This window comes from Saccostrea cucullata, unplaced genomic scaffold (genome assembly GCF_032062105.1).
Source record: "Saccostrea cucullata isolate Sc308-1 unplaced genomic scaffold, CSIRO_AGI_Scuc_v1 ctg137, whole genome shotgun sequence".
Taxonomy (NCBI): domain Eukaryota; kingdom Metazoa; phylum Mollusca; class Bivalvia; order Ostreida; family Ostreidae; genus Saccostrea; species Saccostrea cuccullata.
In genome coordinates, this window is record NW_026926990.1 from 175733 (window position 1) to 196056 (window position 20324).

The window sequence follows — 20324 nt, forward strand, 5'->3', positions numbered from 1 at the left end:
GTGTTTGGAGTGGAGGTGTGGGAGCCCCCCCCCCCCCTTCACACACCCACCCCACCCACCCCCGATACAATATGCCTAGAAGATGTCATAAAATAAAACTTTTTTCATTTATTAAATATCATATAGTAAGATATGATAATAAAAGGAGAAGTATTAATACTTTGTTAATTTCAGCTAAAAGAAATCAAAGCATACCTGACCAGATTTAGTGTTTGATGTGCTATAAAAGTTATATGTTATTTTTACAGTTGCAACAATATAAATGTATGTTTTTGTCAACTTTTATGTAAATGTATGATATAATATTCATAATTTAATTCAATTTCAATGTATTATAATATATTAATTAAAGTCCTTTTGGGTTCTTTTGGGTTCCTTTTGGGTCCTTTTGGGTTCCTTTTGGGTCCTTTTGGGTCCTTTTGGGTTCCTTTTGGGTCCTTTTGGGTCCTTTTGGGTAAATCGACGCACCCATCTAATAATGAAGTTGTTTCTAGTCAAAATTTTAAGTAGCGTCTAAGTAGCGTCGTGACTTTACCGGATATGAATGCGCGCTTTCTAATCGAACACTACAAATCTTCTTCCTCCATGTGCGAATGTTTACTTCGGTAGCTCGAGCCGGTCGAGGTCTTCAGTTTCATGTCACCGCCCAGATTCGGCAGTGTGTGACAATGTCGGCAATAGAGGCAGGGAAAAAGGCTGCAGCTTTTGCTGCTGTTGACGAACATGTTAAGGTATTTCAAATTGCATAGTTCTGCAATTTTACAAAGGTTTGTGAAAATGTCATCCGCTTTGGTAGGCCAAGGGGAAACATGACAAATGCATGTAGATAATTCAACAGGTCTGGTACAATCACTAGATTTAGATACGTAGCTTAAATTATCTGCATAGCTTTATTTACCTACCTGAGATAGCTTTATTTAGCTACTAATCCAAGATTTCTCTGACTCTTTGCCCTGACTCTTACCCTCTGCTTTTATATTGTGACATGTGCAGGGGAGACATGCACATGTCACAATATAAAAAGCAGGGAACTACGAAATCAGACTTTTTTAAAAATAACATTAGGTGTGAAACAGGATTCCATGCGATAATGGTGAATAAATAAATAAACTAAATTAAAAAGCTTACCGTATATACTCGCCTATAAGTCGGATTTTTTGGAGTTAATTTTTGGTCCAAAACTCTACGTCCGACTTATAGGCGAGCTATAAAATGAATGGTATAGCATGAGGTCATTCCTCTGATATATAAGCTTATTAAATACAACCGACTTATAGGCGGACCGACTTATAGGCGAGTATATACGGTAATTTTTTTTCCGTGTGTTTCGTCAAAAATTGCACAAGGTCTATAGTTTCAACCAGACACTCTGCTGTCTCCATAAGCTCCAACAAGCTCCATTACGTCATTTGACATCACAGCTAGGCGAGCTGTCTCGTGCAACTTGATGTTTGAAGTTTCAAGTGTGTTTTTGATGAACTGCGCTCGCCCCAACAGCCACACTGTAAAACATATGATACTTGCAATATTCTTCATGACCCATCTTGCCATGTATAACAGATGGTCATTTGGAACCAAAATGTTTCCCTTTTTAGTTTCTCTTCACTCCCTCTCTTTACATCCATGCAATTTCAATTGATGTCATAAAACTAGATATAATATGAAGGATGAATTTACACATCTCCGTTGTGTAAACTCCATGATACGTAGGTCTGACTATGGAGAGTTCCTTAATATTAAATTAGTTTCTAGAATCCAAAGTTTAGGTTTACTATCAAGTCATTTTAAGCTAACTGTGCCGAAGGCTCAATTGAGCTTTCCATTTTCTGTCATTGTTGTCATTGTCATTAACTTTTCACATTTTCATCCTATTTTTTCTCCAGAACCACTGGTCCAATTTCAACCAAACTTGGCATAAAGTATCATTAGGTAAAGGAAATTCAATTTTTTTTCAAATCAAGGACCACATACTCTTCCAAGGGGAGATAAGTATAAGAAATAAGTGAAAATTAGGTGAGGTATTAAAAAATCTTCTCTTCAAGAATGTTTGGACCAGAAAACATGAAACTTAAGTGAAAGCTTCCTGACATAATCTAGATTCAAGCTTATTCAAATCTTGACTCCCTGGTGTTTGATGGGGCCACAGTGGGCGATCAAAGTTTTACATTTATAGACATACATAAGAAAAAAATTTTTAAAATCTTCCCAAAAACAGTAAAACTGTTGGGCTATTTATTGATTCACAACAAGCAAATAAAGTTTTACATAGAAATATAAAGGAAAAAATCTTTCAAAATCCTCTTCTCAAGAACAGCAAAGGTGTTGGGAAAGGGTGTGTATGATCACTTTTATATCTTATCTTCTTTTATTGCAGGTGAGCAATTTGGCCCATGGACCTCTTGCTTTTATTACCTTAACAGTTAACTAATTAATCATGTAATCTTGTTTCCTTATATGGTTTCTTCTATGTGTTTTGCAGAATAACCAAAACGTTGGCATTGGAAGTGGATCTACTGTTGTGTATGCTGTTCAAAGGCTTGGTAGGAAAGAATCTGGTTTAGACGCTATTGTTTGAAAATGTTTATCTTTATTTAATATCTTAGTATTTCACTTAATATCTTTATACATTTTGTTTTAGCTGAGAGAATACAAAAAGAAAACTTGAACATTATCTGTGTTCCCACATCTTTCCAGGTGAGATATAGTCAAACCCTTGATATTTTGACCTTTGTGCAAATGACAAAATTTATATTTTTGAAAGAACTTTTATAATAATACTGGAAATAAATCAATATAGCATTAATTGGTACATGTACCAGCAAATCATTTGAAGTCTGTCTGGTATTTACATATCTGACTAAAATACAGTGTTAAACATTTTTGAATCAGCAGTCTCTTGCATAATGCATAATCATTTTTGGGGTCCTTATTTTCATATTTCAGGCTAACCAGCTTATTCAGGAGCACAAACTTAATCTGGGAACTTTAGAGACTTGTCCAAAGGTATGATTCTGTTACATGTAAAGGCCATGACACACACACTTCAAAAGAATTAAAGCAACAAAAGAAAGAGGATGCTTATTCAACTTTGCGCTCATCTTCCAAAGTCTACAGAAGCCAAGGGTTTCTGATCCATACTGCTGAGTCTGTTCCAGTCCAGTTTACCCTGGACTTGGGAAGATGCTTTGAGTTATTGCTATTTTCTTTGTATTTAAAGTGATCAACATTTAGATGAAACAATGTATGCCAAGATAGCTGTCCTTTTGTATAATTAGGTCACCTGAGTAAACTCAGGTGACCTATTGCTATCCGTTGTTGTCCGTCGTGGTGCGTCGTGCGCTGTGCGCCGTGTGTTAACATTTGAACATTTTCAGCTTTTTCTCTGCAACCTCTCAACCAATTTCAACCAATTTTGGCACATAGCATCTATGGATGAAGGGGAACAAAAATTGTGAATTTCACGGTCCCTGCCCCCCTGGGGCCTGAGGGGTGGGGCCAAAACCACTAAAATTAGTGCAATCTTTAAAAATCTTCTTCTTTACTCCTGGACATCATGCAGGCAAACTGTTGGCATGAATGTAATGAGCATTGAGTCCTCTACCAAAATTGTGAAATTCATGGCCCCAGGGTAAGGGGTTCTTGTGCTAGGGTGGGGCTATATAGATTATATAGTGAAATGCATTATTTCTTTGAAGATCTTCTTCTCTGCTCTTGGGCATTAAGTAAACTAAGTAAGTACATAGTTATGTTGAGCAAGAGTGCCTCTTCCAAAATTGTGAATTTTATAGCCCCAGGGTCAGGGGTTCTGATGTTAGGTTGGGGCTCTATTGATCATATAGTGAAAATGCATGAATTCTTTGAAAATCTTCTTCTCTGCTCCTGGGTATTAAGTAAACTAATTAAGTACATAGTTATGTTGAGAAAGAGTGCCTCTTCCAAAATTGTGAATTTTATGGCCCAAGGGTCAGGGGTTCTGGTGTTAGGGTGGGGCTCTATTGATCATATAGTGAAAATGTATGAATTCTTTGAAAATCTTCTTCTCTGCTCCTGGGTATTAAATAAACTAACTAAGTACATAGTTATGATGAGCAAGAGTGCCACTTCCAAAATTGCATGTGAATTTTATGGCCCCAGGGTCAGGGGTTCTGGTATTAGGGCATGGCTCTATGGCCAAAGTGAAAATGCATTATTCTTTGAAAATCTTCTTCTCTGCTTCTAGGTATTAAATAACTAACTAAGTACATAGTTATGATGAGCAAGAGTGCCACTTCCAAAATTGTGAATTTTATGGCCCCAGGGTCAAGGGTTCAGGTATTAGGGCGGGGCTCTATTGATTATATCGTGAAAAATGCATTAATTCTTTGAAAATCTATTCTTTAAATTTGCTCCTGGGTTATATGCCAATGACCCAAGTATATATTTATTTATGATGAAGAAAGGTGCATCTAGCAAAATGGTTATTTTATGCCCCCTGGGGGGGGGGGGGGGGGTTACATTGTCTGAAAATAAATTGATGCTTTGAAATCTGCTCTTCCGTATTAATCAATAATTTTATGTTAGAATTTGCAAAATTTTGAAATATGTGTCCCCAGGGTAAGTGGTTCCTTTGGGTTGAGATGCATTACTGGTTAGAAAGTGGAAGTGCATTTTCTCTTTGTTACTCTGATCTACCTCTGGGTATTAAGTAAATAGAGTAAGCATGCTAAGTTTATAATTATGATATTATAAGCAATGGTGCCTCTTTCAAAATTGTGAATTGTGAATTTCATGGCCTCTGGGGTAAAACACGAACCAATTTTAATTGTTTGAAAGTTGTTACACGATACTCAGGTGACCTATAAGGCCCGTGGGCCTCTTGTTTCATGATCTACAAGCATGTTCATTATTCACAAATACGGCTATGGATCATTATATTAAAATCAAAAAGGAAATTTGATGGAAACTCAAATTTGAAATTATCCTCCTTAGCCATGTTATTACAATATAGGTCTGATTTTCCACACCAAGAAATTAAGTGTAAAATAGAAAAATATATCTTCTCATATGATGTGTTTCTCATTTTTTGTTCATTATAGTTGGATGTAGTCATTGATGGTGCAGATGAAACTGACAAAAATCTAACATGTATTAAAGGAGGGGGAGGTTGCCAAACTCAGGAAAAGATTGTGGCTTCATGTGCCAAAGAACTCATCATTATTGCTGATGACAGGTACTGGAGAAATGTTACAACAGTTTGATTGAAAAACCAAATGCTCACCAATTCCACTGATGAGTAAATTCATAAATGCTCTTTAAACAGTATACATTTACTGCATAATTTTTTTCCTGTATATCACAATTTTTAGCTGTACTGGTCAGAGACCAGAAGAGCTTATGCGATAGTAATGCGTCCGTCGTCCGTCCGTCTGTCTGTCCGTCTGTCTGTAAACAATTTTTCAAAATGCTACTCCTCCTACAGTTTTGGTCTGATTTCAATATAACTTGGCACACAAGTAGATTATACTAAGATACATAATTCTGTGTACCGGTTTTTGATTTCGATAAACAGTGTTGCCGTGGTAACTAAAAATAGAAATTTCTGTGAAATTCTTTCAAAATGCTACTTCTCCTACAGTTTTGGTCTGATTTCAATATAATTTGACACACAAGTAGACTACACTAAGATACTTAATTCTGTGTATCGGTTTTTGATTTCAATAAACGGTGTTGCTGTGGTAACTAAAAATAGAAATTTCTGTGAAATTTCTTTTAAAATACTACTCCTCCTACAGTTTTGGTCTGATTTCAATATATCTTGGCAAACAAGTAGATTACACTAAGATACATAATTCTTTTTATCGGTTTTTGATTTCGATAAACGATGTTGCCGTGGTTACTAAAAATAGAAATTCCTGTGAAATTCTTTCAAAATGCTACTTCTCCTACAGTTTTGGACTGATTTCAATATAACTTGGCACACAAGTAGATTACACTAAGATACATAATTCTGTATATCGATTTTTGATTTCGATAAACGATGTTGCCGTGGTTACTAAAAATAGAAATTGCTGTGAAATTCTTTCAAAATGCTCCTACTCCTCCTACAGTTTTGCTCTGATTTCAGAATAACTTGGCACACAAGTAGATTACACTAAGATACATAATTCTGTATAACGGTTTTTAATTTCCATGAACGATGTTGTCATGGTTACTAAAAATAGAAATTTCATTAAAATGGTTTCAAAATGCTACTCCTCCTACAGTTTTGGTTTGATTTCAATATAACTTGGCACACAAGTAGACTACACTAAGATACATAATTCTGTATATCGGTTTTTAATTTCCATGAATGGTGTTGTCATGGTTACTAAAAATAGAAATTTCATTAAAATGGTTTCAAAATGCTACTCCTCCTACAGTTTTGGTTTGATTTCAATATAACTTGGCACACAAGTAGACTACACTAAGATACATAATTAGGTTTATCGGTTTTTGATTTCCATGAAGGGTGTTGTCGTGGTTACTAAAAATAGAAATTTCTGTTAAATTGTTTCAAAATGCTACTCCTCCTACAGTTTTGGTCTGGTTTCAATATAACTTGGCACACAAGTAGACTACACTAAGAACATAAAGAGACTTTATCAAGGATCATTGTTCTATTTATTGCTGTTGTAAAGTTTCAATTCCCAATTGCTTAAGTACTTTTCTCTTCCTTTGCTATAAGTACAAACCAGTAGAGCTTCAGTCTCGACAGAGACTTCTGGTTACAAAGTTATGGCCAAATAGTCCTATTTTTAGTAGTGTTGGCAAATCGGACGATTTTTAGTAATCGGTTACTCGCTTAATCTTCCGATCGAGTACCCGGTTACTTGGATGATTTTTTGCTATAGTTTCCATATTTATTAATAACCTCATCCTTTTACTTATTGGTAGAAATAAACCACAAATGCAATGTATATGAACTTTATTTACAAATACAAACTTAAAAGCACACACACCATCGTCGAAGAATTTCGATTATAAATTTCACTTGAAATGGTCAGTTTGTTTTCGTTAAATAAACAAAAATAATCAACACATGAAGAAGATATGTGTCGCGATCAAGGAGAATTAATATACCCTGTAATTGTTGGGTTTTTTGTGTTTCCTGCAAGTCGCTGGTTTCCGAATTATGTTTCAATCTAAGGCAATTTAAATAGCATATATGTAGAACTACCCGTATACGACAACTTCGATTCACATACTAGTAATTTGCATTTGACAGGTTTCGATTCAGTCGTTCTTTTAAAATATATCCATGCCTTAGATGTTTGCAGCGGTATCTTGTGAAAGTATTCTGATTATCACAGGTCTAAATTAGGTAATTATAAATCAGGTCTTCGAAACATGTAGCCCCATGATAATCAAAGCCATCAATTATATACACTGTGAAAACTAATCAAAACCAATTGATCCCAATTGTGAACCAAGAGTAACGGTAATTAAATTAGGGAAATATGTCAATATACATTTACAAGTGACATAAAAATTATTTTATACGTATTTACTGTGAAAAAAGTATTTTTATCCGAGTAACCGAATAGCAGTTTCACTAACCGATACTCACATCGTTCGACGGTTAACCGGTTAACCGGGTATTCGTTGCCAACACTAATTTTTAGCTCTACTGGTCAGAGAGCAGAGGAGTTTAGGCAATAGTAAAGATGTCCATTGTCCATCCATTCATCTTTCTGTCTAGCTGTCCTTCTCTGTAAACAATTTTTTAAAATGCTTCTCTTCCTAAAATTTTGGTCTGATGTCAACATGAAATGGTACACAAGTCGACTACTCAAGATAAATTATTCTGTGTAATGGTTTTCGATTTGAATGAACAGTGTTTCATTAGTTACTTAAAAATGGAAATTTCTGAAATCTTTCAAAATGCAAAAATGTTGACAATTATTTGTGAGTTTATTTTTTTTTATCCAAAAATACTTGCAAAGAGAGTTAAAATTAATCGTTAAAAATTGGATCAAAATTGGATCATCACTAAAAACTAAAATACTGTACCATATCACAAGTTGACCCTTAGGTGTCATAATACAGTTGACTCTTGATATTTTCAGGAAAGACTCCCAGGTGTTGGGTACAACTTACAAGAAAGGAATTCCAATAGAAGTTATCCCTATGTCATACAAACCAGTACAGCTTAAAATACAGGAGCTGTTTGGGGGTGAAGTGGTACTAAGGATGGCCCACCAGAAAGCAGTGAGTAAAACTCTGATTACCAGATAACTTACAAAATATTAAATTTTCTATATTGGTATTTGGTATATTGTATTTAGTTCACTGGAGCCAAAATTTGACTATTATTTCTCTGTCTGTCACCATAACAATATATTTTCAAGTTCTTTTTAAAAACCACTGGGCTAATTTTAACCACAGCTGATATGAAGTAATTCCTTGGGTAAAGGGAATTCATATCTTTAAGAAATGCAATATCAGTATATTCAAATGTATTAAATGATGTCTAATTGAATGTGGAATTTTCTTTACAACTTGTTCTGCTCCTGTATGCATGCTTTTTTGGGATAATATGTAACACATTTGTTGGTTACAGGGCCCAGTGGTGACAGACAATGGAAACTTTGTGTTAGACTGGAAGTTCTCCAAAGCCTCTGAAGACTGGGACAAATGTAACACTGCTATCAAAATGATTCCAGGTATTGAGATTTTATATCAGCATTAAATACAGTTATGGTCTAAACATGTACGTTGTTTTATAGTATTGTATTTACTTTTCACCTTGTATGAGGTGAAACTCTTATATTTATAATGAATAAGTTTTTCAGACGCCCAGTGCACTCAGGATGGTGAATCAAACCCTGATAATTATGGGTAATCATTTTATTTCTTTTATTTATGGATTGAATTACACAAAGGAATATTTTGGTCTTGTTTTAGGTGTGGTTGAAACTGGTCTTTTTATCAATATGGCCAAGGTGGCTTACTTTGGAACAGCAGATGGAAAAGTGACCAAGAGATCAGTGTGATGTTCATAGACTCTACACATAAAAAAAGACAATGCTTAGATAAGGAATGTATGAATTTTAAGAAAAGTAAAGGCAGAACACAGCTTTTTTGAAAAAAAACTCAAATACTTTATCAAGGTACGCATGATTTCAAGAAGTATATAAATTGTATGGCATATCCTGAAGTGTTCAATGATATCATTTATGTTTGCATAAGTTTTTAAAATGTAAAATATTCATTTTTGCATAACTTTAATTCTGGAAGGCCATTACACAGAATCTCTGGACAAACCATGAGTAGACTACATGTATGCTTGCCAATTTGTCATCCATGTATAATTTACATGTGTATTTAATTAAAATATTTCAGATTTTAATATCTTGTTCTTCATATAGCTAAAGGCAACTACAGAGTTTTAATGTTACATTTACAGATAAATTAAGAATGCAAAATCTTTTTCATGTGTTTATTGTAATTTCAAGAGGCATAAATTAATCCTATTATATTTCTATGCATCTGTATAACCTCCATTCATTTGCAAACTCATTGTATATATCAAAATACAGGATCGTATGTCTAAATATAAGATTTCTTATAGTGTATGGATACATGTATCATGCTTTGTTTATGATACAGTGTGCAGCAGGTTTTTAAACTTATATTTAAGAGGTAGAATTCAACATAAAACATAAAGAGCTACTGGTATGGGTTTACTTGCCTCTTTATATTTACCAGTTTAATAACTAACACCATATGTTCCATTTCAAACATTAAAATAACGTAGAAACTTTGTGTTTTCATTTCCTGTTAAATTTTTTTTAAATTAAGAACAGGTGTTGGAAAATGGACTTTGTGAAATTGCAAATTAAGTTCTTGAAATTTCAAGGAAAACAGGTTTATTTGAGTTCTTTCAGCAAAGAACAAAATATGGATGCATGACTCCATAATTAATAAAAAAATAAACCATTTTTTGTAATCTTCAGAAACAGTTCTATTATGAAATAACATTATTTAGATAAGAGGTTGTGATCTTTACAATAAATTGAAAAATTAAATAGCTTTAATTTAAAAAATTACCATTTTTATTGAGTTTCTTGGGATATACATGTATGGTAAAAATGACATCATAATGACAAATTGTCAAACCAACTACCTCTTTTTTGTCATTCTTTATATTAAGCCAAAACTTTTATATATATTACCACCCTATCTCTGGAGAAAATGATTAGAACAATCAATCTGGAATGGAGGTTAAAGTTTTTCAATGCATATGATATGTCAATGTAAAGAGATCAAAAATGTTGGTACCAAAAGAAATTTATTGTGACTAAATAGAATATACAAGTCTTGCAAGTGAAGTATAAAAGTCCTTGCTCCAACAATGGAGAAATTATGGTCAAAGTTAAAAGTTTTTTTTTTTTTTTTTTTTTTTTTTTTTCAAAAAGGTCAAACTCCTTGGCCAAGGACTTGAGGTAAAAAAAAAAAATTATGAGTATAAGGCCCCCCCCCAAAAAAAATCAGAGAATTTTAAGTTTTCAACTACCGCATTTTTACTTCCTCTACAGAACAGGAAGACCATATTAGTCTTAATGATATTGAAGCATTCCAAGGAAGGGTTGATGTCATGTCCCTGTTGGGGGTAGGGTGAGACCACAATATGAGTATATGAATACATATAATTTATTCCTATCCATAAGTCGAGGGCCTAGCAGTTGTCCTAAAATTAGAATTACATGGTCATACTCATTTATGTTCAGAGTCAGTTGTTTAATTTTCTTCTCTGAAAAAAGTTGACAAATTATTTATTTTTAAAAAATTTGTAATTATTTAAATAATAATAAAAAGGTTGTCAGAATATATATGCATATATAAATTCAATCTTCCGTTTTTGTGGGGGGAGGATGCTAGTGCTACCTCCAGTCAAGGTAAGATCTATCAGATTATTTATTTCCTTCTCAGTGGAGGACATATTTATTTTCAGCATGTTTCTTTTAAAAAAAGTCACTCCCCCCCTTTTTTCAGAATCAAATGAACGCCCTCGCAATAGCAGAGACATACATTATAACCTTAAACAAAAAATGGCCTAGAACTGTGCAATAAGCACAGCCGTAGCTAGTTTCAAATTTTAAAAATATTTCATGTTTCTCGATTAATCAGACTAATCGGGAATTCTGGAGTTAGTTTGGTTTTTATAATTACGTTGAAAGTTTGCTTCCGGAATCTTTTGCAAGGCGGAAAACCCTTTCTTTATAACAGAAGTATCTGTCTCGTGTTTTGCACAACCCGTGGTGAGTTTTTATTTTATTCTGCTTATAATTTTTAAAAATACATTACTTAAAACTAGTGCTTATTTATTTGATGAAATAGACAATCTTCGGTTCGAGTTTACTCGGGCTTCCCTCCCTTTCCAAATGTGGTTGAAAATTGCAAATGGCGTCCCTATTTCATGGACATTGAATGAGAGGTATTATGTCTCGATTTTTTGAATTGCATCTTTAAGTTCATTTGCAATGGTACCTAAATTTTACTTCTATTTACAACATTAGTTTGAAACAGCTCGAGTTTACTCGGGCACCGAGCGTGTAAATGTATCCATCTTATCAAAATGGCGCTTGTCCAGGCAATGTTTTTACCAAATTCAAAACAAGACCAAAAAAAGTCTTTTCCAAAAAATCTTTAGTTTTTGCCAGTATAATGAGTTACATGAACTTAATCCGAGATTCCTCTGTCTTTGTTGTCATGTTAATTGTGATATTTAAATTATACTTAAAAAACACCAGTCTCTTTTTTTCCTTCTATATAGTAAAGCTTATAATTAACTTATAAAGCAAATTTATTCTCAATCTCTTGAAGCTCTCTACAGTGTTTTCCTTAAAAAAAAACGGCCACTGGCCAAAGTGACAGCTTCAATTGATCGACATAAATGTGGCTTTCAGTTTGAAATAAAAATTTGTAACAATTATAAGTTCTACTGAGATTTTGTCCATAAACTTCAACCCCAAGCTGGTTACAACTGATCTCTAACCCTTTACTTTAAAATAATAGAAAAACACTGTCTCTATCTAGAAAACGAAGATGTAGGTCATGTTACACTTTTTTTTAGCTCTCAATCCCTCTAGCTGCAGATCTGTAGTGTTATGGTTTTATATATTTGTCTTTGACCATTACGCTGCAGATCCCATAATGCAATTTACAGCGCAATATTTTTTGCACACTTTTGGGGAGAATTTCTCCACTTTCCAGCATCGGTCAATCAACTACCTTTCACTCCCATTATTTAACTAATCTGTATATTTTATCCATCTCCCAACAATTTTATTGTTGTCTCTACAAGCAATAAACACACTTGATTAAAATTATTTGTTAGATTGCTGAGAATTCACTTAAAGCATGTTTATTGTCTGTAGAGACAACTATAAATGGTTGGGAGGTGGATAAAATATACATATTTGCTTCAGAATGTGTCTAGAATTAGGGACTAAAAGGTAGTTGATTGACCAATGCTAGAAAGTGGGGAAATTCTCCCTTAAAGTGCGCAAAAAATATTGTGCCTTAAATTGCACCTTTTTTGCATTATGGGATCTGTAGCGTTATGGTCAAAGACATACATATATAGAGAATAATATGTACCCTTTTCTATATCACATCCTGTATCAGCCTGAGACACCAATATCAGCCAGAGGGCCGAAGGCCCGAGGGCTGATACAGGATGTGATGTGGAAAAGGGTATGTTTTATTATATTTATTACATACTTAGTAATAAAATACAGAACACATTGAGTTGAGAAGAAAGTAAGTAAATAATCATGCACAGACTTCTTACATGAACACGGTCTATTGTCTCATACGGTTTTGGTTTGTTTCTACATGTACTTATATTTCATATGTCCCCGATTCTTAATTTGAAAATAATCAATTAATTATCAATTAGATTATCATTACATTCAAAAAGTTAAAGTTAAGAGAATTTTGTTACCCCCAAAATATGTGTATGATCACAAGTACAGTGTTTTTTGAGGTTTCATTAATTAAGGTTGTGATTTTGATCCGTATCAGCCCTGCAAATCCATATCAGCCTCGCAAATCCATATCAGCCCTGCAGGGCTGATACGGCTATTGTGACGTCAGCCATATCGCATATGCAAAAAACCTGTATTTATTACTAAGTATGTAATAAAAAACCATAACGCTACAGATCTGCAGCTGTCAATCCCTCCTGGTGATGATTTTGCTTAGTTGTACCAAATACGATTTGAACCTAGCAATGAAATATGAAATAAAAAGTACCGGGGTATATTTTATTTTTTTTTCAAAAAAATGTTTTTTGTCTCTGAAATATGTATGATTTTTTTTTTTTTAATAAAAATTGTTTATTGGATTACAGTGAAATACCAAGATGGATAACAATACAAAACCATATGTTCCACCTAGTAAGGAAAAAGAACCAGAAATAGTTCAGGTAGGTGAAGACCAATTCTTACCTGCACCTCTACATGTATGGCAATATGAGGACAAAGTAAAACATATCAAAATCAGGATTAAAATTATTAAAAATAATTCCTTTATTTATTGTTAAAAAAGCAGAAGATTTCTATTTGATCATCTGTTCATTCAATTTTAAAGTCTGATCTTCTTTTCCAGACTGTTAAAGTACCAGCCCAGAGTCGCTTGAAGGAGGAACTTCTCAAGCCTATGCCAAGTAAAAATGTCAACCCCAAGCCACCCACACAGATTATCATCCCCGCCAAGTACTCTGGCAACAAACAGTCCACCACACGTTTGGCAGCAGGCACCAAAATCATCCTCCCAAGTAGCATGGGGGGCTCTGGTCAACCATTGCAGTTCATTGTTACTTCTCCACAATCCTCTTCACCCAAGGTCACACTTCAAGGAGGTCAAGGTCAGTCTCTCATAACAGGTGCCAGGTCCATACTTCCCAATCTAGCTGGAAGACCTTGCAAGATTATTGTCAGCTCTCCATCACCAGCAGTTACCACAGAGCCAGTCTATCTTCCACAGACCTCTGCCAGCACAGTTCAGTATATTGTCACTTCTCCAGAAGCCAGTGAACTTAAAACCATTTCTTATGAAGAGGACAACAACAAGTACATCATTGAAAACACAGAAAATGAAACTACAGAGGAGATTGTTGTAGAAACACAGGATGTATTTGCTCCTCAGGAAATCACGGTGGATGTCCCTACTGACACAGATGCTGCTAATTCCTTGATAGCCATTGCAGAGCAGCTCCAACAACCCAAGGTGGAGAATTTTGTGTATATGGTGGATGATAAGGGGGACAACTCTGGCATCATAGCCGAGCATGCAGTGGTTGGGGATGATATTGAACCTGCAGAAGTGGAGGTGGAGAGTATAGAAGTGGAGGAAATTAAAATTTCTCCACGTAGAATTAAAAGTAAGTGTACAATTATGTTACATGTACTTATTTATTTCGTTTTTGGAACATGCTTTTAAATTTTTAAGAAGTTATTCATCTCTTCTTTTGTACATCATATTGTACTTATTGCATACAGTGTAAATAAGGACATACATGTAATTTAAATATCAAAGGAAGGTTGTAAAATCTACATGTATAGAAGTTTTTATGATTTTTTCAGAGGCACATCAGAAGAGACAATCCAAAACAGCTGAGTTTAGTGATGATGCCAGTGATCTGAGTGACACTGACATGAAAGCCAGAATCTCCAATATTGGCCTGGACCATTTATCTTACCTCTCCTCCAGGTCAATGGTTCCATCAAGACCCATGGTTTACTCCCCTCAAGCCAAGGAGAGACAGGCAGCATTCACCTCGGACGAGAGCACAGACTCGGATTTCTCAGATGATGAAGACGATGAAGATTACAAAACCAGACGAGTCAAAAAACCAACATACAAAGCCAAGAAACCCAGTAAAAATGTCGTATCCAAAACGGTCAACTCCTGGATGAAGAAATTTGTTCCCAAAGTCTCTCCTCATAGTGACGCTGAGGAAAACAGTGAAGACAATGAGGATTATAGCGACATAGGTGTCCCAAAGGAGCACCTGATGGCCTGCTGTGAGAGATTCCGCAAGGTGACAGAAAGCGTGGAGGAACTGATGAGGAATAATGCCAAGACCAGGAGCTTCAGGGAAACAACAAATCCCAGTGGAGACAGAGTATTTGAATGTTCCACTTGTCACAAGCTCTTCACCATGAGAGACACTATAAAAAAGCATCTGATTCGCCACACAGGTTAGTTGAACATTCTTTTCTAATGTATACCCATGTATCAAGCAATGAAAAATCATGGGTGATCAAATTAAGAATATACAGAACATTAAACCAACTTTTTTCGCGTGCTAGAAATGTATACCGTCATGTATCAAGCTTATAGTATATGAAAAATCATGCAAAAAGGCTTGATCAAATTAATCGTCGAATATATCCCTAATAAAGTAAAGTTGTTTAAAAGTTGGTTTACAGTATTTTAGAAACATATTTTCTTGAAATTGATTGTGAAATGCAAGTTAATGGCTTTATGAATTTTTTGAGGAATTAATTATTAAACATTTTTATTGATTTCTTTTTTCTAGGACAGAGATGTTTCCAATGCACCAAATGCAACAAGAGTTTCATGTTCAAGTATGGTCTGAAATGTCACATGATGACACACACTGGGAAAATGCCTTGTGTTTGCTCAATTTGTGGAGGCAAGTTCATAGAGAACAGCAAGTTAGAGGTTCATATGAGGAGGGTTCACACCTCAGAACGACCGTTTGAGTGTGCTCAGTGTGAAAAGAAGTACCCAACAAAGAGTGAGCTCAACAACCACATACTTAATGTTCACACAACCATTAAGCCTTATCCCTGCCCATTCTGTGACAAGAAGTTTTCCCATGATGCAAAGCTCAAGAGACATTTAACAGTTCATACAGGGGAACGTCCATTCAAATGCTCATTCTGTGAAAAGGCATTTACACAGAGGGCTCATTTACAGATCCATGAAAGATGTCATACTGGCATCTTCCCTTTTGCTTGCAATGGATGTGACAGAAGGTTTTATGACAAAGTTTCCAGGGACAGGCATTACAGGAGGATCCATGAGGGAGTAGAGAAGCCATACTGCAAGAAATGTAACTGCTACTTCAAGACAAAGACCAGTCTGACTCGTCACAAGAGGGAATGTGGGAGGATCAAACAAGAGCCACCAGCGGTTGACAGCGAGGAGGATGACGTGATGGAAGATGAAGTGGAAGAAGTGGAAGATATTCCAGTACCAAGGAAGAGAGCAACCAGGGTCACAAAGTCATCAAGGTCAAGGAAACTTACCATTAAAATCAAAAAGGTTGGAGGAAGGAAAACTGCCAAAGGAAAGAAAGCAGATAAAAAAGTCAGTGTGGAAGCCATGGAAAAATCTGGAAAATTATTTATCAGAAGCGAGAGAATCAAGGCCAGATCAGAGGCAGCCAAGCGAAAAAACCAGCAATCGGAGCCCGCTGCCCCTCCTCCAAAGAGGAAGAGAAGGTCACGGTAGGGTGAACTGCCATATTGTAACTCAGGATAAATAGTTGAAGATAATCTACTTGTTTGTTATCAGTGTTTGACATGTTACATGTATAATGAATTTTTAAAACTGTCATGACATTTTATACAAAGAATAAGTTTGTCCATTTTGTAAAAAGAATGTCTGATTATGTTAATATGTTTAGTCAGTATAGTTTTCTCTGCATAATGCTGTAGTTATTCTATTAGTATATGTTATGTAATAATAATACAAATGTAACCAATAATATATTGAAATGCTTTTAGTGGATAGAGAATTTTGTTATTCATAAGTTTGATATTATTGTTTTTTAGGCCATCTTCATATAATGTTTGTTTGCCCTCTCCCAGCTTAGGGTTAAAAAATACTGGTAGGTTGATAGATAGGTCAGAAACTTTTCTAGAATAAAATCAACAGACATATTGATGGGATGAGAAAATTAAGGAATGTACAAGGAAAAATTATCGTTTCACAGAGGTTAAAAAAGTTGTGTCTAATGTGAGTCGGGCCACTTTTTGCCAGTTAATTGGAAGAGGGCAAACGATCAATTTTTTAAAGATCGTCTTTATACATATAGTGTTAGTAAGTTTAGTAATTCAAATCATGTTAACTTGTATATATTGTTTCAATATTAGTTAAATAAAACTTGAAATTTGTTTTGTCATTTTGCGATAACTTCACCGGCTAATTTTCTTCTGACAGGTGCATGTATGCAACATTTTTTATAAGTGAACAATATTGTATTTCAAATCAAAAATTCTGCATTTTCCCCCAACTGGATTATATTTTGAATTTGTCTACATTGTTTATTGGGATATAATGTTTTTATGTTTTTAGGTGAGGAAAATGTAGTTCCTGCATGCTAATAAGTACAGTCATTTTACAATATTATTTCAACTTTGATTTGCACAGCAAACTTCTTTTAAAAAGAATTCAGCATGTTCACGAAAGTAAATCCTTATTGTGATTTACTTTCTGTTTCGAGATCTCAAAATTTTTCAAAAAGCATCAATTTACGACTATTAATAATTTAGTTGTTTGAATGTAAACATGTGAATGTAAGTATTATGCAATGTACTGTTTGTAATTGTATTCTGTTTTAAAATGTGAATAAAATTTAAAAGTTTAACAATTTTGATATTTTTTATGTCTCTTAGCATAGACCAAAATAGCGTACAAAAGCCCATTGGGCTCATTTTCGTAGATTAAAAAAATAATTTTTTCGCGTTATATCGCGAAGGTTTCGCGAATAAACGCGTAACTTTCGCGTTATAACGCGTAACTTTCGCATTATAACGTGATCTAGTTTATTCATTACAAAGAAAAGCAAAAGGCTATAATAATTTTGATCTTGGACCATCATAAGCTAAGTTTTCTTGCTATTCTTCTTCCATATTGATTCCATATTACCGTCACATTTTGTATTTCACAATGCTGTTTAAACCATTCAAAACTAGTGCTAATTGTAACATTCTCTAACGCTTTTCCCTTTTGGTGCCATATTTGTTATCTTATTAAATAAGAAATACTTTATGGAATTTAGACTTAATCAAGGTCTTCCAAGAAAAATACAAAATATATTTAAAAAATAGGCATTGCACGCGTGTTCATGTGCGTAACGACCATATTATCTTGTCTACACTATCTAAAATTTTAATAATATCAAAGCATTTAATCCAAAAGGAAAAAAATGCACTCACAAATTAATTTTGCACGCACGTGCACAATGACTACATTTGTAGTATATTTTAAGTTTAATGGTTGAAAAACAAGAGAGTTATAGTTTTGAAGTTTAAATTGATTGCAAAACATGCATGTACGTGATTTTGAATATTTTCTATATCATATTTTAGGATAAAAATGCATATGTTTTAAATTTCAAAGCATTTCGTCAAAAAACAAAGGAGATATAGCCATTTAAAGTTTTAGCCAATCAGATTACAGCAGGTTGCGCGTGTTTTATTAAAATTTTAATATATCATGTGGATTTCATAATGTAGGAATGTTCAAAATTTCAAAAGATTATGACAGAAACAAGAAATATATTGAGACTTTAGGTTTCAGCCAATCAGAGCAAAGCGCACGTGCATGCGCGTGAGATCTTGCTATTATGACCATGACGTCTTGTATATACTACTAATGTATCCTTACATTATGAGTTTCAAAGCATTTTATCAAAAAATAGAAAAGTTCCGACTATATCTATTATATTGGTTATTTCAAGTGTTGGTGCGCGCTCTTGCAAGCGTGCGCGCAAAATGACCTTGATTCCGCAAATCTGCATAACATGTCTACTTACCCTAAAAAGGTTTTACCTTGAACGGTTTACCATATTACAAAAAAGTACCCAGGAAGAAGAAGAAGAAGAAAAATAATAATAATAATAATAAGAAACAGAGTAAAAACAATATGTTCCCCAACTTCAAAATTAATGCGAGTTTTTCAGAAGTAACTTCATGATCAGGAATTTCGGGGAAAAATTTAACCCTTTCAGGCGTCTTTTTATACACCTTCAAGAGAATTGAAATATAATTGTTAAGATTAAGATCTCAGAAAATTGAAAAAATAAGGTAAATTTGTCAACTATGTCCCACCACATGGGTGAAAATTGGATGGCAAATTTTCATGTAATTGTCTCCGTTAGATTTACTGTAGAAATACGACATCAATTTTGAGGTTGCGCAACGTGGTCATTCCATTGCGTGCGAAAACACTAATTATTAATTCAAAGTGTTAAAATTCTATGTTGTATTCCTTAATATTTGTGATTTATGGTTCTAGTCCACGAACTTTTCAATAACCCCTCGGATATGTAAATATTGGAGAAAAATTAACAAAAGTATACCCCTCCTCATCGATCAATTTATAATTAACAATATTCATTTATATTTATTAGTTTAAAAGCATCACATGTCACTTAAGCTCTTGAAATGACACATTGTTCACTCACTTTAAAGATAATAATAATAATAATAATAATACTTTATTTAGAGAAGGTAACCCAATTAGTGCGAACACTAGTCTTCCTCGGGGCCTTCTTTAAAAACACATATACAATATATATATACAATAGATAAAATTACAATTATGAGACAATAAAAAATCAACCAGTATATATGTTAAAAACAAATAAAAACATCAGCATTTCAGTATAGAGAGAAAGAAAAAAAAATCACACAGAATCATTGCGTTTTATAAGCAGAAAATTTTCAACACTTCTTTTAAATATTGCAGGGGATTGAAATTTCTGATATTAATTACTCATTCCAGATAATAACCCCTGAATATTGTAAAGAATTTTTAAATAAGTTTGTTTTATATTTTGGTAGTCGAATCGGAATTTGTTTCTGAGCGTAAAGTGTATGATCCAGAACTTTGAAATTCAAAAAAATTATGCATATAATCAGGAGACATTCCATGAAATATTTTGTACATTAAAATGCTTTTCTGTAAATATAAAAGTTCATAAACTGTTAGCCAACCTAAAGTGTTAAATAAAGGCATTGAAGGTGTATCATATTTTTCATTTAAAATAATCCTAGCTGCTTTTTTTTGTAATCTGTAGATTCTGTCCATGTGTGTTTGAGGACAATTGCCCCAAATGGATAGACAATATAAAATCGATGGCAGGATAAAAGCATTATAAAATAGTTTTCTAGTACGCATTGGAAGAAACTTTTTGATTTTTCGTAAAGTAAATAATTTATATGTAAGAGTTTTGCAAACTGCATCTACATGACAAGTATATTGAAGATTATGATCAATGTGAACACTAATAATTTTTGCATTTCTACATTTTCAAGGGG

At 33.9% G+C, this 20324-nt stretch overlaps 2 protein-coding genes across 4 annotated transcripts in view; both read left to right on the forward strand.

Moving 5' to 3' along the window:
• Positions 1–556: 556 nt before the first annotated feature.
• LOC134273180 (ribose-5-phosphate isomerase-like) overlaps positions 557–20324 on the forward strand; it is a 74945-nt gene continuing 55177 nt past the window's right edge. Inside the window, exons 1-8 of one of the 2 annotated variants that reach the window (XM_062755360.1) lie at positions 557–731; positions 2480–2540; positions 2639–2694; positions 2944–3003; positions 5076–5209; positions 8085–8226; positions 8579–8681; positions 8923–9059. In XM_062755360.1, coding sequence (XP_062611344.1) covers positions 594–731; positions 2480–2540; positions 2639–2694; positions 2944–3003; positions 5076–5209; positions 8085–8226; positions 8579–8681; positions 8923–9011 — 783 coding nt within the window. In that variant the 5' untranslated portion in view covers positions 557–593 and the 3' untranslated portion in view covers positions 9012–9059. Of the gene's footprint in view, positions 732–2479; positions 2541–2638; positions 2695–2943; positions 3004–5075; positions 5210–8084; positions 8227–8578; positions 8682–8922; positions 9368–20324 lie in introns of those variants that run through there. The other variant, XM_062755359.1, reaches the window with a different exon arrangement.
• LOC134273177 (zinc finger protein 69 homolog) lies at positions 11193–17650 on the forward strand. 2 transcript variants are annotated; one of them, XM_062755355.1, is made up of 5 exons: positions 11193–11279; positions 13376–13450; positions 13633–14407; positions 14610–15227; positions 15569–17650. In XM_062755355.1, the coding sequence occupies exons 2-5, from the start codon at positions 13388–13390 to the stop codon at positions 16507–16509; spliced, it is 2397 nt and encodes a 798-aa protein (XP_062611339.1). In that variant the 5' UTR covers positions 11193–11279; positions 13376–13387; the 3' UTR covers positions 16510–17650. The 2 variants fall into 2 exon arrangements, with proteins under 2 accessions (XP_062611339.1, XP_062611340.1); XM_062755356.1 differs by lacking the exon at positions 11193–11279 and adding an exon at positions 11364–11455.

Excerpts from the sequence above, each read along its gene's own strand:
- LOC134273177 (XM_062755355.1), top strand. The coding sequence starts at position 13,388 with ATGGATAACAATACAAAACCATATGTTCCACCTAGTAAGGAAAAAGAA. Across the intron at positions 13,451-13,632 it reads AAGAACCAGAAATAGTTCAG|ACTGTTAAAGTACCAGCCCA; the intron begins GTAGGTGAAGAC and ends CTTCTTTTCCAG. Across the intron at positions 14,408-14,609 it reads TTCTCCACGTAGAATTAAAA|AGGCACATCAGAAGAGACAA; the intron begins GTAAGTGTACAA and ends TGATTTTTTCAG.